Raw genomic sequence first — 17,954 nt, forward strand, 5'->3', positions numbered from 1 at the left:
GACATACGTGAGTGACTAATGAAACATGGCTACTCACATTCAGAGACAGAAATGAATATGAATACCAAAGAACGAAAAATATGCTGAAAGTTAAGTCTGTCAATATCATGTTGCAATATCATGTTAACGTTAACGGTAACTGTTCATTTCAGCTTGCTCTTATCAAGAAAGACAACCAGATGGTAATTTAAGAGTTAACGCACTAATGGACTCTTCAGTTACATTGAGCATCTACGTGCTGATTTTATCTTGCTATACAGTATTTCACATTCTCAGCAAAGTCAACAGAGATTTAGTCAATGGTGTCATAGCCTCTGGATGAGGACCTACATTTTACCAGTATCAAATCAACATTACAGAGGGTAGGTCATCTGAGAAAGGAGGGAACATATTAGTAAAAATTAGTATGAAAAGACTGGGTTGTTTGACTAGCTGTTTCATGATTCACTGTAGAGAACTTTTCACTTTTAACCATTCTTTTCCTATACCTGCACAGTGTAGATAATAGTATACAGAATAAATGCCAGGGAAGTGGATTCTTTCATAACAGATGGCAAGACAAAATCTTATAGTGGCCTTGTGTGCTAACATCACTTAGCGTAAATTCAGTTAGATTCATCTGGTGAGGTGTACAAAAATATTTCTTTTAAAATCACTAGCAAATTACCTCGATTTGATAAAATTCTGTGTGGCTTGAAATGTAATCAGGAAGGATATTTACCAGTATACACATCTAAGGTAATGGAGCCATAGTTTCATGTTGTTTCATTCCCAAAGTTTTAGTACCATGGTAGTCAAATGGTAACAGGAAAAATAGGTATGATGATGACAATGATGATAAAATAAGTCAAATTTTCATAGAAACTTTCACATAATAAAGTAATACTACACGGAAGCTTAATCTTTCATTTACTATTCCAGCCATTAACTTCAAACACACATACACTTAATTTTTCAAGTACTCGTCCTTTGTTTATATTTCAAAGTCTTTTAAGATAACTAAAATAATATAACAAATTTAGCTACATTAATAGTAGTGGTTACACTGACATACCATTTTAGAATTTCAACAGATTTCTACTTTAACATAAAGAACAGAAGCCCTCAAAATCTTTGAATCATTTAATTTTATGCATTCTTTTGGTATTTCATTTGGGAGTTATGGAGTGTGAAATACGCACCATGATGAGAAAACAATTATCTAGCACACCTGTTGTTTATGCATATTGTATTTAAGAAGGACCTGCAGTAGATATTATACTCTACCACATAATTTCAAATAGGAAGCTTTGAAAGTTGACCTGATGACATGAAATTGCACTTTTGTATAAATCACATGGTAGTGCTATGCCTACTGTGACTAGAATGATGCTTGTTTTCCAAGACAAACTTATATTTTAGTATCTGCATCCTAATCAGAAAGATTTTTCCATTTTAATAGGAAATTGCATGACTCTTGGCCTAACTATACATATTCTATAAGAAAATAAAAGGCGATCTACATCAAATACAAAAAGGCATCAACTATGATATGCTTACAGCTTCCATCAAATTTCTGATATTGGCCCTGCCATACAACCAATGGCAGTAAATCTTTGCACTTTCAAGGTTGCATTTATTATGAAGTTTCTCCTGCTGTGTGTGTGGACTTCAGATGCACTTTAGACACACACATACACAGTAAAACCCACTGTTTCATTAAAATCTCTCTCCATCTGCAACTCTATCCCAAAGGAGTGAGGAAATAGACCAGAACTGGTCATAAAAGAACAAAAACAATCAGAGTTCTCTGAATTTTCACCAAGTTCAGAAATTGGGATAAAAGCTGCCTATAAAGAGCTCCAGTTTAAACTCTGACCATTTACATAGGGATTTACACAATAAACTGACCTCTTGCTCATATCCTCAGCAAACACAGCAGGTTGAAATACCAAGGCACTTTTGTGTTCATTGGCTAATTCTCTTCGGTAGGTATGATTACGAGTGAAAAATAAATGCAACACTAGAAAATAAAGGAACATATAAGTTTCTACTTCTTTAAAAAAAAATAAGTATAGAGTTACCTTGAAAAAGGTATCTAAAATGACATGGTGGGACTCCTTGTTTATTGCCTTTCACAGATTTTCATACTGAATATATTCAGTTTATAAGTATAAAGATACTTTTCTGACTATGACCAGACAGCCACCCAAGGCCCACTTGGATCTTTTCCAATGGATACATCATCTTCATTAATAAAAAACTTGAAAACCTAAGTTACACCTATAGGACCACTTTATCTACTGCTTGTGTCCTCATGTGGCACTTAGTAAACAATTATTTTAATGATGCATGAGATGGAATGGAATATAAAGCTCACAGTTTTAGTTGCATGTATTTAGCTTGGCTGTACCAGGATGAATGAATAACAGGAAAATCTTATGTTTGCCATTAAGGGCTTGGCATCAGTGTAGTTTCACTATTCTCTTGATCCATATAATTTTCTTCCTGCACAGTTATAATTTCCTATTTCAAAATGATTGATAAATATTTTATGAAATACCATTTCTGTTTTGCCTCAAGGCTGTGTACTCATGTGATTTATCATTGGTGGTCTATCACCAACAATTTATCATTAGTGGGGTAATGGACAAATCTTTCTTTTAATGTTGGAATCTGGAAAGTGTGTCCTTAAAATATCACAAAACCTCATGATTGTATAGATATGGAAAACTCTTTTATGCTTTTATTGGCAGCTGTAAAGGCTAATCATCTATGTTGCAAGGCCCTGAGAAATTCTGGTCACTGAGAATAATTTTCTCTTAAAACATTTATCATTCACACTAGGATTACGGTTGCGCTTTATTAATTCATTTTGTATGGAGGGAAAAAGATTGGTAAGAAACTAGATGCTAAAATAAGAGGCCAAGAATGACATGTAAAGATCACAGAATCCCACAAATCAGTGCTTAGGTCCACTAATCCATCTCACTGCATATGAAAAACTACTCTATGCTGAACACTTGCCAGTTCTTTATCCAGTTTGGTTTGAAATGTCTCAAGTGATGATGCTTCCACTTTTCCCTTTAGGAGGCTATTCCACAGCCCAAGATTTCATGGTCAGCAAGACTGGATCACCTCAAAGAAGACTCTGGTTCAGAAAAACACATTAGCAAGTGTTTAATGCAAGCAGTCTGGCTGCATGCAAGTAGCCTTTTTAGGCCAGATGCTATTCCACTGTCTCAAAAATTCCCCATGCTTACTTGTATAACATGCCTTTACGTCTTTAGACTAAGTCCCTAAAAGCAGGAAGCAGGAGGAGGACCCCTCCCCTTTTTTGCATTCGTTGTTATTCAGGGGGTTGTATAGAATGCAGCAGGATGATATTTTCGTGCCCGAGGCCACTTAGGTCCCTAACAGGAATAGGATCTGGCTCAATGGCAGATCTAGGGGGGGATGTGGTGACATGGTTACACTCCTCTTTTGGTTGTGTGGTGCATGTGACCAGAATGTCAGCAGAGATCCTCCAGAATCATCTGCATGCACAACTGGACAACATCTGAAATTATTAGCCAAGAAGAATGATTGCAGCGTCCTATCCCCGGGGGTACAGAAGCAGTTCTTGAGCACAAAAAAAGCCAAAAACTTCTGCTTCAATATCAGCTAATAACATACATAGAAGTTGTGCAAATGTATGTATCAGTCTATGAGTTATATCTGTATTCTTGAGTCTAGCAACAGCCATTGCTGGAAGTCACATGCAATGACTGTCAAAGGAAACATAAGGCACAAAGCTAAAAAGCTACTTACCACAGAGTGCATGTACACGAGACGCTTAATGCACAATAGACTAACTCTACTGCACATAAGCAAGTCTTGGCAAAAGCCATGCTAATGCACTAATGTGCAGTAGAACTACTGCACTCTACTGTGCATTAAACATCACAAAAACACCTTCAGCCTTTTCTAATGTGCATCAGTGCTGGCTTCTGCGCATTTAGTTAGTACCTCATATTAGAGGTGGTACTAAACTTAATGTGCGGTAGCAATGGTGCATTAATGCATGTGTCAATGTGCCCACCTAACCCACCTCTTGACAAAATCTTCTCAGTTATTGCTCCATTTTATATCTGTTCCTTTCCAACCCAACAAGTTAATCTGTTTCTGCCACCCTCGTTATATTGACAATGGAGACATCCTTCTCTTTGGCTTCTCCAGTGCATGGCCTCTTTTCAGTCTATGCAAAATAGAGCTGTGGAATTCTTCCTCACTGGTCAATTTGATCATCTGATATTGCATCATTTTTAAGCTTCGTGTTGACAAATACAGAGCTGTGTAATGCTGTCTCTCCCCGTCTGGATCCACCTTTAAGTTCTGCTTTGTACTTGCCCACTCTTCTGTGCTTATACATCTAGCCTTTTTGGGAGTCTCTCACAACCACTTTCTCACCTTCTCTGCAGCCTTTATGCAACATCTGTTCCAAGCTTACCTACAAACCCAGTGCTTCGGCCACATTTACATCCCCCCTAAAGAACCTCTTCTTCTGTACTGCTTATAGTCAATCAAGTTCCATAGATTCATGGATTAATAGATTGGAAGGGGCTGGAAGGGACCTCACAAGATGATCAGGTCCAGCCCCCTGCACTAGGCAGGAAAGACAGCTGTGGTCAGGTGACCCCAGTGAGGTGGCCGTCCAGTCTCCTCTTGAAGATTTCCAGGGTAGGCAATTGCACCACTTCTAGAGGGAATTTATTCCACAGTCTGGACACCCTAACTGTGAAAAAGATTTTCCTACAGTTAAGCCTGAAATGGTCTTCCTGGAGTTTGTGGCCATTACTCCTGGTTTTCCCCAAGGGTGCCCTGGTGAACACTTGTTTGCTGATCCCTTGATACAGCAGTAAGCTGCTACCAACTCCCTTCTCTTTTTAAGGCTGAAGAAGCCCAAGTCCCACAGCCTCTCCTCATATGGCTTGCCTTGCAAGTCTCTGATGATACGGGTGGCTCTTCTCTGGACTCTCTCAAGCTTTTCCATGTCCTTGTTGAAGTGGAGTGCCAAGAACTGGATGCAGTACTCCAGCTGCAGTCTCACCAATGCTGAGTAAAGCAGAAGAATCACTTCCTTGGTTTTGCTGGAGATGTACTGGTTGATGCATGCCAGAGTATTGTTTGCCCTACTGGCTACAGCATCGCATTGATGGCTCATGTTCATACTGTGGTCTATTATTACCCCTACATCCCTTTCAGTCATGGAGCTAGTCAGTTTGGTGCCACCAAGCCTGTAAGTATGTTGGGGATTGTTTGTTCCCAGATGGAGCATTTTACATTTCTCAATGTTGATCCCCCCAACTTGCCAGCCTATCAAGGTCCACCTGTATCTTCAGCCTACTTTCAAGCGGGACCCCACTTCCCTGTAAGCTGCTGTCATGTGCAAGCTTGGCCTGTGAGCTCTTCACCCCCACATCCAAATCATTGATAAAGATGTTGACAAGCACTGGACCAAACAGCCCCCTGAGGGACACCACTGGCCACTTCTCACCAGGATGACACAGATCTGCTCATTAGGACTCTCTGGGTCCTACCCCATGGCCAACTTCCTACCCACCTAACTGTCAAACAGTTAAGCCCGCAACCATCCAATTTTCCCATGGGAACATCAACTTGAGTTGTATATAAATTTATATATTATTCTTCTGTTTGTTCAATCTTCTATTTACCTGCCTTTCAATTGCAAACTACTTGGAGCAGGAATTCTTCTTGAGTTCTTGGAAAATGGCTAGTATAGAGATGGAGATTCTGTTAATGACAAAAATATATATATTTTTATTTTGGGGGACTATTACTGAGGAGATTTTGAAAAGCAACTTCAGCAAGCTCCTGAGTTGCCAAATCTCTTTAGTAATTTTGATCTCAGGCTTGAAATGTATAGGCACTGTATTGATGATATTTGACAATAACTCCTGGAGACGGTTGAAAATCACCGCTCAGAATACATTGATTCATTCATCTAGATCAGTTTCTTTTGATACAACAGATGACACAACAGTATTAAGATGTTCAAAAAGCCTAGCAGTATGACATGGAATCACTCCTGAGTGGCTTATTTCCTTTCTTTGTGAGAAATCTCTCAGCAAGAATTGCTAAGGTGCTTAACACGCTGTCTCATGCATGGCCTCACACATGCTATTTTAGAGCTCTTCTTCTTCAACCTCTGTAGACTCCATGGTCTTCGCTGTCTGCTAACCAATTCTTGGACGAAGTTTAAATTGGTTGGTTTTAACAGAACTTGGCTGCTGCAGATTGCCTGGGAAGATGCTTTTGTCCCCTTGTGTTATCACAGTGGTGGCAACCATCAGAATATTTTAAGCAAATATCTCCCTTTACTGTGTTTCTGCTTAAACAAGCAGAATCTCTGGACTTAACTTTCACTTTTGATTCACCAGCCTTTAAGTGACTTTCATTAAATGAAGACAGGGGACAGAGTTTGTTCTGGAGTTAGTAGCTGTGTTGGTCTGAGACAAAAAGAAATGCAAAACTCTGTAACTTTTGGTTCAGAGATGATACCTTTTATTAGACCAACTAAGAGATTGCCAAAAAAAAAAAATTCTGCAAGCTTTCGGGCACAGGTGTCCTTCCTCAGGCTCAGGGAAAATTAAAGATGGGTAATCTGTCCCCGATTTTGCTGCGGAGCTCTCCAATGTAGCTAAACAAACTTAGGAATGCAAAGGAACAAAGTTGAGAAACAGATCAACAGGCCAGCTGCAGAAATGACAATGCTTTAAAGGGATCTGAAACTTAGTTTACTAATTTTGTTCCTAATTACATATAAAGAACAGGCTGGCATGAGGCAGGATCTGATATGCTGATATGCCATCAGACCTAAATTATGTAGCTGTCATTCCAAATTGGCACGGTTATTTAAATGAAAAGCTAACCGATGACAACCCCTTTTCTAACAATTTAAGATGGTTCTGATTTATTAGAGCGCGGGTTCTCAAAGTTTTTATACCGCGGCCCGGCCAACCACAGCATGGAAGTGGTCATGGCCCGGCAAACTGTGGCCCAGCAGTCACAGCTGACCATGGCCCAAATTTCCAGCCAGAAGACATGTAAGGATAACCCCACCCCCTGGGCAGGGGGGTGGGCTAAATCCTGCACTGCCATGGACCGTGCAAAAGGAGCTGTGGCCTCTCCGCCCAGCTCTGGGGGGGCCACAGTTTGCTGGTCTGCGGCCACTTCCAATCCGGCAGCCAACCATGCTGTGGACCAGCAGCTGACCCACCACAGCCCGGCACCAGACTGCAGCCTAGGGATTGAGAATTCCTGTATTAGAGGCTTACTTTTCTGAAATTTTAAAAATCTCCTTTGTGTTTTCCATTGAAAAAAGCCAACATGGATTCTCTTTTAACTTTCTGAATTACAAACATCATCATGAGGACAGATACTGAAGCCAGGCATTCCATTTCTCTTATCAGGAGTTAGGGCAATTAGTTGTTGCCATATATATAATACTGTTGTTGGTGCAATTTACCCCTTTCTACTAACTATTTCCATCTGAACACCTACACTTACCCTTAAATGCATAGATTTACCCTTCAGATCACTACCAAAGCTAATGCAAAACTAGCTATAGCCTAAATAAACCACCTGAGATTTCAGCAATCTGTCTGCATCATTCCAAACACATTTCGGACAGAAAACTAAACAATATGTGAAAGCCATGGATCCATCACGATCATGGATCATGACAATCCAGCCCCAGGTACACAAGGCATATGTGGATGTTTCAGATATTCTCTCTGCTTGTCCTGGATTTGCAAAAGTGAGATGTTTATGACATATATAACATGGTAATGAAAAAATAGTCTGGCATCAGAGACTCCCCCAGCCTTATGATTTATAATATTATTTTATGCTATCCACATTCTTCATAAATATTCCTTTTCATTTAATCAAATAAATCAAATCAATAAATACTACTAGTACTTTGTACTTATTTAGACCTTTCATCCAGGCTCTTAGTGTGCTTTGCCAACAGCTAAGACAATAACTTGGTGTAGGGAGATAAAAGAACAACACGTTGCTGAAAGAGTTCAGGTAACAAATTTGTATATGTCCCTCCTATTAAAAAAAGATTTTCCTGATTCATCATAGTGCACAAGATTTTATAAAATGGGTTCTATATTAAGTACAGGCCAAATAATTACAATGCTCTGAATCAAGGATAACTGCAGTGAAGACAATGGAATGACTCTGTTATAAAAGCAGCGCATGTGGGATTACAATCATGTCTCATGTCTGTAATTCCATTATGGCCACTACAGAAAGAAAAAAGAAAATAGAAAAAGCTCTCAGCTCCTTTCTGTCACAAGAATGTCTTGAGGAGCACCAGCTGAAGGGTACAGAAAAAAGTTCATATTTAGGATATTACAAGACAAAATATTTTCCTTAGCAACAAAGTATTTATTCATTTAATATAACCGAAGATGAAGCAGAAAGAAATGGCAGGATGTCATTTCTGCTTGTATTTTAGCGGCATTTTGTACAACCACAATTCAATAGATCGGTTTGATCCTAGGTGACTTCTTCCTCTTCACCTTCTCTTCTGGTTATCTTATCCTTTCAGCGTGGCATCTACATTTCCACTACAACCTTTTAAGCCAATATTTACAAACCTGCCTCTTCACTCCTGCCTTTTATGCTATTATCTAATCTTTAAACCAAGGCCTAAGGTCACCTCCCACCTTGGTTCTCCCACTGCCAGATTAAATATAATACGGCTACCTAAAACTGAGCTTCCAGCCTTCCTTTCCAAACCTTCCTCCACCTCTCTTGAAGGATCTGAGCACAGAGGTATGCATGCATTTGTGGACACTCCCCTACTTCCTAGTACTGCCATTTTTTAGTAGTAGCATTTATCCAGGGAGCTGCCTACTGCAGTGGCCCAAAAAACCATGTCTGGAAAGGATTAAAAATAAGAAAACTGAGGTCTACTCCTAATCTAATGCTTTAATCAATTCTAGCAACTGGAAATCATATCCACAAAGAGGCAGGGTAGCTCTCAAAACAAACTCACCTAACAGCATGAAAGAGATGATGGGGCAGTCTGAATTACCTCTTCCTTCTGGAAACACTGGTCTTTTGTGTCAGAGTTTGGGTTACTTAATCTTCTTATGACAGGAATGAGATTTCCCCTGTGTGACATCCACTGCCAGCAATGGATGCACAGAAATTTCTAGTGCCAAAGAATTAATGTACTGATCTGCATAATCAAATCCCCTAGATAAACACAGTCATTTCCGCCCCCCCAGTATTATCAGTCTGTAAGATTTCATATGTACTTCTATTTATCCAAAATTCATGAACATGTAATACTTAGTAATAGTTTTACAATGAAGGCATCTTAAAGTAGCCATGAAAACCTTCACTGCAGGAAATTTTCTAAAACAGAAGTAATCAGTTTTTCTTTTGACCTGTGTGTAAACCAGGAGGAAAATCAACACAGTGCAATCAGTATTATACACAAAACATGCTCTGCACTCAAATTTAAATCACTTATACTGCTTTTTTTAAAAATGATAACACTTTGAATTATATTATCCTCTTGTTTACATATATAGAAACCAAACAGATTGTAAAGGTTTTGTTTAAAGTTGAATGCACTAAAAGACTCATGAGTCATGATATTAAAAAGCATTTCTATTCACTGGCACAAGATTCCTGCACCATTTAAATTGAACCTGTTTGGTATGCTAAGAGATGTGTATATAGTTTAACAAGTATGGTTAAGTTTAAGCAAAAGAGTAGAGCCATGGCTCATCAAAGAATACCTTTGAAACAAGTTACTGCTGATAATAATAATCATGGTTACGGTAGAACAAGGACATGTGATTTTTCTTCCTTCCACTCTTCTTTTTCAGGGCTTTTTTAATTTTATATTTGTAAATGTATTTAATTCTATCAATAATTTTAGTATGTAACTGCATGAATGTATAATTAAACATTATATAAAATACATTATAAACATTCAGGGGTTAACAACCTATGCCCCGCAGAATCTTTGACTCCAGCCTGCAGACGTGGGGTTTGGGCAGCGGTTGGTGTCGAGGACGCTCTTTCTGTGCTGCCATGGGGATGCATGCCAGAGGCAGGTGTTTTCCCCTTGTGCCCTAGGGAGAAGTGCCAGCTGCGGACTCTTTCCTCATACCGCTGGGAAGACGAGCGGTGGTTGTGGCAGGGCACTAGTGCCTGCCTGCCTCTGACCCCAGGTGGGGTGTTCCAGCTCACAGCCAGAAAAGGTCGCCTACTCTTATATAAAATAGCAAATGGAGGGTGACAGATCCAGAAGTATGAAAGTGAATTATTAGTACCAGTCCCATTGACTCTGGTACTTGTGCACCTACACTGCCACAGCAGATTTAACTTTCCTTTTCAAAATTTCTTCTGTTAAATGAATTGGGTATTCTGAAAAATTCCACTTTTATTCCTAAATCACATGTGTACTTTTTGGAATTTATAAATGTTTGTAAGGAACGTAAAATTAGTCAATTCTGATTCTCTAATGAATTTTAAATAAACCAAATAATTTGAAAATAAGAACAACCTATATGGAGAATGGTCTGTATTAACTGACAAAGGATCTGGGACTCCATTCAAAAACATCTGGCTCATATATCCTGCCTGAGAACAACCATGTGTGGCTCAAGGAAAACTATAATGTCATCTTCACTGGTTTGGAGACAGCCGTGGTTCTCATTGTAAATGGAGGAGTCAACCTGAATATGGCTCCTTTTAACCATTCAACCAAACCATTCAAATAATTTTATGGCCCTTGGCCCTAATTCAGAAATGTACTTAGGAACAAACTTAGTGCTTTCATCAACAGGGATGGACACAAGTAAGTGCATTTCTGAAAGAGTATAATTTATTGAGGTGATGCTCCAAAAGGTAGACATAATGCTTTCCCAATCTAACACAGTTAAGTAAAATTATTAGGAAATGCCTTTCTTAAAATCTTAAAAATGTATTAGACTTATGCAGGAAATATCTGGTTAGAGGATGAGTTAATTTCTGATGTCTCCAATTTTTAATTTTATTTTTCTATGCAAAATAAAAATGAATTTTCTGAAACCCAGTGAAGAGGAGTATTTGAGCACTTAGTCTTTTCTTCTGCCAATGCATGTTCCTTTTCTTCAATATATTCCTCAGCACTCAGTGCAGTCTAGCTGTGAACAACTCAAATAACAAGCCTGCAATCACCTCCTTTGAGAAGCTATGCAAGGGCCCAATTTTTGCCTTCAGGTACATGTGGTGATTTCTGTAAGAGTTGCACATGATTTCATGCAGGCCAAACTAATGTCACCCAGGCCAGATTCTTTCCTCACGTGCCCTTTGAGTCAGTGGCAATTACATGCATATAGCTAAAGGCAGAATTTGTTCCCTAAAAGAAGCTTCTCAGCATAAATAAACTTTAATTTAATTTCCACCACCAAAGTCAGATTTTCTGGCTCAAGCTGAAGTGCTGCTAGGCATCTTGTGCCTAACTGGAATGGTAGTAGGGAAAAATAGGGGACAGAAATGTAATTTCATAATAATGGAATAGGCCAAGGCAAAATATGCTAGAAAATTTCTGATTGTTTGAGAATGGCAAGTGAGACGGGGAGATTGATCATTTTATGTCTCGATCCTCAATGGCTTCCTTTCACAAAAGGCCCCAAATTGCTGTAACATATTCATGTAATATATTAATAGCACAACCAAGATGACAAAGGTAAAAACAGTGATTTTCTTCTCACAGAAACTCATGCTTTGTTCACTACCAGGTGCATTATTATAAAATTATGATGAGAGATTTTACCCTACAGATAAAGACCATTTATCATACTGAAAAAGCATCTCAAAAAGTAAGTTTTTTCTCAGTTACACTTTTCTCTCAACACAACATGCAGTCAGTTTGGCAGTGTACACTTTCAGTTTCAACAGCATCAAAGTACAGATTTTATATTTCATAGACATCAGGGCTGGAAGGGACCTCAGGAGATCATCGCGTCCAGCCCCCTGCCCAAACCCCAGCGGTCAGTGTCGAGGACGCTCTTTCTGTGCTGCCATGGGGATGCATGCCAGAGGCAGGTGTTTTCCCCTTGTGCCCTAGGGAGAAGTGCCAGCTGCGGACTCTTTCCTCATACCGCTGGGAAGACGAGCAGTGGTTGTGGCAGGGCACTAGTGCCTGCCTGCCTCTGACCCCAGGTGGGGTGTTCCAGCTCACAGCCAGAAAAGGTTGCCTACCCTTATATAAAATAGCAAATGGAGGGTGACAGATCCAGAAGTATGAAAAGGATAACTGATATTTTTTTAATGTGTGACATCTGTCAGCTGTCATTTTGTGCTGACATTTTTGCAAGAAGAAAAACATCATATAATTGCACTGAATATAAATTGAACAGATTCAACTTTCCGAGACCTCTCCTTACCTGGAGGAGGAGGTCAGAAGCTGGTTTGACTCTTTGTTGGAAAAGTACACTTAGTGTCCGATTCTGTTGCTCCAAATCAAAAACTCTTGTTTTCAGCTTTATGCATTCCTCCCTTAGATCCTACAGGGGAGTAGAAACAAGGAAGATTAGAAAAAAAAAATCTAACAGAAACATCTGAAATCTCTCTTAGAATATGGCACATAAAGAAAAGGCAAACAGACAATTTATGAAATAGCAAAATAAATGGGAAAAATATGCCATACCATTTCTCCAGATTGTTTCATCTTCAAAAGATATTTTGAAAACTTTGAAATCAAAAATATTAGTCACAATATGCATCTTTCTGCAGTGCTGTCTCAATCTAAAAAGGGACTTTGCCAGCAGTGTGTTTTATTGTACCAACATGACTGCAAAATCTGTCAAAAAAATATAAATCTGCCGGAAAACTTGGGCAACAAGATAGGCCATGTAAGCTACACTACACAAGGGGTAGTCTGGTGGCCCCTGGAGGCATTCATGTGCTGTCTGACCCACTTCATGTTTGCTCCGGAGTAGTACCACGACACCATTGTTGCTAGCTCAATAGCATTCACTGCTACATCGGGGGTGGTGCATTTCTTCCCTGCCCACTGTTTCTGAGCTTGCCACATTTGAGGTGGCTAAGCTGCAAATATAAATTCAGTGAGGTTGTTACAGTCTTGTCTGGGGAAATCCATCTTAGTGCGAGTCTAAATGAAAGCTACCCCTTGTACCATGTTGTTCTAGGGTGGGTCATCAGAAGTAGAGATTGTGCATGAGACCTCTGGATCACAAAGCATGAACAGTCACTGTCTGAGTGAAAAGGCTCAGGGCGTTCAGCTAAAGTCCCTATAGATTCACAACCTTCTACTTATTGCTTAGAGAAAGTTCAAAGCACCACATTGTTATGATACACCCATTCCTAAAGTCTTCATTGCTTGTACTGGGTTAATTCCCCTCCCACATAAGCTGGGTCACAGTCCAAAGCAGAGAAATCAAATAATCTATAAAATTAAGCGTGTTTTGGTTTGCATTTCCCCAGCCTGACAATACACCCTGCAATATCTCAGTTAGATCTGATGATGCAGTGTTGTAACTGAAGGAACTCACTGCAACTTGTTAAAAAAAGAGCTGCCCAAGCACAAAAATTTGTTCCTAATAATACAATGGGAAATGTACTCTGGTATCTTCCACGGAGGGGGAAGGCGCAGTGGGGTAACTTTAATTTACCAAAGAGTAAGAGCAGGCCCAGGCCAGCGTGCTGCAATTCACTGTCCTCATATTAAACTGTTAGCTTGCCTATGCCATACAGTTTACTGAACATTGTTTTTCATCGCCAGAAGTAGGACCCCATTGCTTTGGCAATAAAGCATGTGAGACTGAGCAGATGAGCTGTCCAACATAAATTAAGCAAGTGCTAAAGAAATCTGCTGGGTCTAGGGCTAAATGTATATCCAGATATTGGGGAGGGCGGGGAGGGGTTGCAACCACTATGATGCTTGCTAGCCAAAAAATAATCCAAATAAAACTTTCCACTTGAGCCATAACTGATGTAAAAGATCAATGTTTTATGTTCTGCTACCACAGATGCTGCCCAGACAGCATAAGGACTGCAAAGTCACTAGCTAATGCTTATTCTGAGAGCTGCTGTGGCATCTCTGGTACCGCTGGTACGCAGGCCATGAAATACACATAAGCTCAGCCATGCTGATACATATTTCATCAGGATCAAAAGGGAAGGGGAAGTAAGAAACCAACATTTCCCCAATAAAAATGACAAAAGTAATGTGCAGAGAAACTTTAATAGCAATTTTCTAAGTGGGTTTTACAAATAATAGAAAACTAAATGATATTCTACTTTAAAAAAAAAAGCCTTTGGTATTGCCTGCAATAACTTCACTGCTCCATATCACTCCACCTTCTGTACCGGGTGCTACACTTCCTTTCAACTTCTTTTGTTCCAATGAAATTTAGAACTGTTCAGTTCCTGGTACTTGGAACTGATATATATTTGGGCCACGCAAGTACACAAGCAATGGGGAACAGGGCACAAGCAATTACACTGGATATATTACACTGTATTTATTTTCTCCCTTCTGTATGGTAGACCTGAGGTGTTTGTGAGTGCATCTTGACAAAGCAACTTCTAATCATTAGGCCATAAACTGGCCCTTGGAATAGCTGACCTGAAAGTATATTTGACTGCCAATTTCTGATGAAGGCATAAGACTTGTTTTAACTGGCCATTTGAAGGAAAGCAGGCTTCTGCTCTACAGTGGACTTTGAAAGGATTCAGAGTAGAATTTGATTCACAATAACTGTACAGAATCATATGATGCAGGTGCTAGTTTACCTTGCTGGACAGGAGACCTCTGTGTAATAAAAATGTACCTGCAAAAATTAAGAAGTGGGTAAATTTAGAATGTGTACGGACATTCACTTTCCCAGGAGAAACTCTCCTGGGAGTGATTTAAACCTGGTTGTTCCCGGGGTATTTTTCTCTTGGAGTGGCCATTTTTGCTCTGGGAGAAAAATCCTGCACATCTGTACACTGATGGTTTCTCTGGGGAGAGCAGTGACTGTCTCAGGAGAAACTGAATGTCTGTATACCATTTTAGTGATGCTTGTATAAACAGATAGTCCATGTGTACATTTATTGCCCCTCAAAAAGGTAACCACTTTGCTCTGTTCCCTAAAATTAGAACAGTTGCTATCCTTTGATACTGCCTGACTTTATTTTCATCAACTGAAAGTGGAGAAACAGGCCTTTGGCTTCCCATATGTTTGCCTGTCAAGAGGATTAACAATATATTGACCCAATAGAAGTACACAGACCTGGTAAGATAACTCAAGAGTGAGAAGTAATAGCCAGAAGTAACCAAGGTGTTTGTCTGCAGCCATGCCCGTTCTTAGCAAGTGTGCTGTAGCACAGAGAATACGAAAAAGGTGATGACAATGAACCAACTTGTCCAGAGACTACTGGAAACATTTTGAAGTATCTTTGGTTACAAAGGTACCAGTGGATGAAGTAAATTATTTTTCTGGGCAAAGTAGTAGGGTAGTGCTTATTTTAAATAGGCCTCAGGCTGCCCAAATTACTTATTCAGTGCCTTCTAAAGTGACAAGGAGGCAATGATATCTTTTATTTGAAATGGAGTGAAATCCTAAACCTTTAATTGTATGAGTGAAAACTCATACAGTGCTAATAACTCTCTTGTCTATGACCTCACATGGGGCAGTGTGGCATAGGCTCATTTGGGGAAGGACAAGCATGCAGGCTCATTTATAAAACTCTCATAAATAATCAAAGAATTTAAAACAGAGCCTTGGCTGAACCTGTGAAGTATAAAGATGCAACTGTACTGGGTGCAGTGAAGAGGAAAAATGATTCACAGAAACCGACAGTTTAAAACAATGCTGTAGCCTTAACAATGCCTCTGCTCAAACTTTTTCTTTTAAGTTTTAAACTTCGAAGTTTTATGCAGCTCAACATTTTGGCTCTCTGCTGAAGAATAAGTGCACAATTGAAGATGGCAGATTGCTATCCAAGATACTGTAAACTATGCCAGACCTAGTGACATTTGCAGAAAAAAACTGAAAAAAAGCAAGAATAAAAAATTAACATAAGAATATGTATGTACCTGGTTTTATTATTTTAAAATTATATAGCAATTACTTAATATGGTACCTCAAGTTATCTTCAGGAACTCATTATCTGAATTCCAGAGAGCAGAACTAATGGAAATTAAGAAGGCAATACCAGAGGTATCAGTCTCAGGTACTTTTATAGTAGTCATTTCATAGATTTCATAGACATTCAAGCTGGAAGGGATCCCGGACGATTATCAAGTCCAGCCCCCTAACCCAGGGGCAGGAAGTAATCCCAGCAAGATAAACATCCAAATATGTCTTGAAGGTGTTCAAAGTGGGGTGCTTGAACCACCTCCAGCGGCAGTCTATTCCAAACTTTGGGGGGTTTAGACAGTAAAGAAGTTCTTTCTTATGTCCAACCTGAATCCGATGGGGAGGAGTTTGTGACCATTTGCTCTTGTCATCCCTTGGGGCACTCTGGTGAACAGATGCCCCTCCAGATAGGTGGCCACCAGATCACCCCTGAGCCTGAGCTTTTCCAGGCTGAAGAGTCCCATAGCTCTCAGCCTCTAATCATAAGGTCTGTTTTCCTGACCTCTCATCATGCACGTGGCTCTCCTCCAGACTCTCTGAAGCTTCTCCACATCCTTTTTGAATTATGGTGCCTAAACTGGACGGAGTACTCCAGCTGTGGCCTCACCAAGGCTGAGTATAATGGGAGAATGACATCCTGGGATTTGCTTGAGAAGCATCTATGGACGCAAGCCAGCATTTTGGTTGCTTTAGTAGCCGCAGCATCACATTGAAGGCTCATGTTTATCTTGTGGTCAATCGTGACCCCCAAGTCCTTTCATCTGTAGTGCTAACCAGCGTAGCACTGCTGAGCCTATAAGCATGCTGCAGGTTTTTCTTCCCAAGGTGGAGAATCTTGCATTTTTCAGTGTTAACACCATCAGGTTCTCATCTACACATTTCATAAGCCTGTCAAGATGCACCTGGATCATCTTCAGGTGTAGATGCTTTACCCCAGAGTTTGGTGTCATTGGCAAACTTGTCCAGTCCGCTTCTGATACCAATGTCTACATCACTGATGAAGATGTTAAAAAGTATAGGCCCTAGGACAGTGCCTTGAGGGACTCCACTAGTCACAGCCCACCATTACAATTTACTTCCATCAACCACCACCCTCTGGGTGCTACTGTGGAGCCAATTCCTAAGCTAGCGGATCATGGTGAGGGCGAGGCTGCAGTTAGCCAGTTTTGCTAAGAGGTGATCATGGGATACCAGATAAAAGGCTTTTTTAAAGTCAAGATATATGACATCAATCTCTTCCCCTTTGTCCAGGTGATAGGTCACCTGGTCATAAAAGGAAATGAGATCGGTCAAGCAAGACCTACCTGCAACAAACCTATGCTGGGTATCCCTCAGGATATTGCTGCCAGCTAGTCTGTTAAGGATGGCCTCTTTGATAATCTTTTCCAAGACCTTTCCCAGGATAGAGGTCAGGCTGATGGGCCTGTAGTTTGCCAGATCCACTTTCCTCCTTTTCTTGAAGGTAGGCATAACATTGGCCTTCTATTTTTATTCTTGCTTTTACATACTACAGGTAGTCAGTGAAGATTTAAAATGAGAAGTCCATGGGTGAGAGACAGACCGGGGGTGTGGGGTGGGGGCCAGGGGAATGAATGTAGCAATTGAATAATGGAGAGGTACCTGGGGAGTCAGATGTCAGCCAGGTTATAATGTGTCATAAATCCAATGTCTATATTTAGTCCATGAGTTTTTGTATCCAGGAGGTTGATGAAGTGAAGTTCATAGGCTCGTCTCTGAGAAGTGTTTTGTAAATTCCCTTTGAGGATTAGAACTGAGAGATTGGAGAGAGAGTGGTTTTCTTGTGAG

General features: G+C 40.0%; 1 protein-coding gene across 8 annotated transcripts in view; it reads right to left on the bottom strand.

Moving 5' to 3' along the window:
* Positions 1-17,954, bottom strand: part of NCKAP5 (NCK associated protein 5) — a 685,167-nt gene that overhangs the window by 115,170 nt on the left and 552,043 nt on the right. For all 8 annotated transcript variants that reach the window (XM_019553971.1, XM_019553966.1, XM_019553969.1 and 5 more), the window contains one exon: positions 12,447-12,566. In XM_019553971.1, coding sequence (XP_019409516.1) covers positions 12,447-12,566 — 120 coding nt within the window. The remainder of the gene's footprint in view (positions 1-12,446; positions 12,567-17,954) is intronic.

This window comes from Crocodylus porosus, unplaced genomic scaffold, assembly GCF_001723895.1.
Source record: "Crocodylus porosus isolate Cpor-Errol unplaced genomic scaffold, CroPor_comp1, whole genome shotgun sequence".
Taxonomy (NCBI): Eukaryota; Metazoa; Chordata; order Crocodylia; family Crocodylidae; genus Crocodylus; species Crocodylus porosus.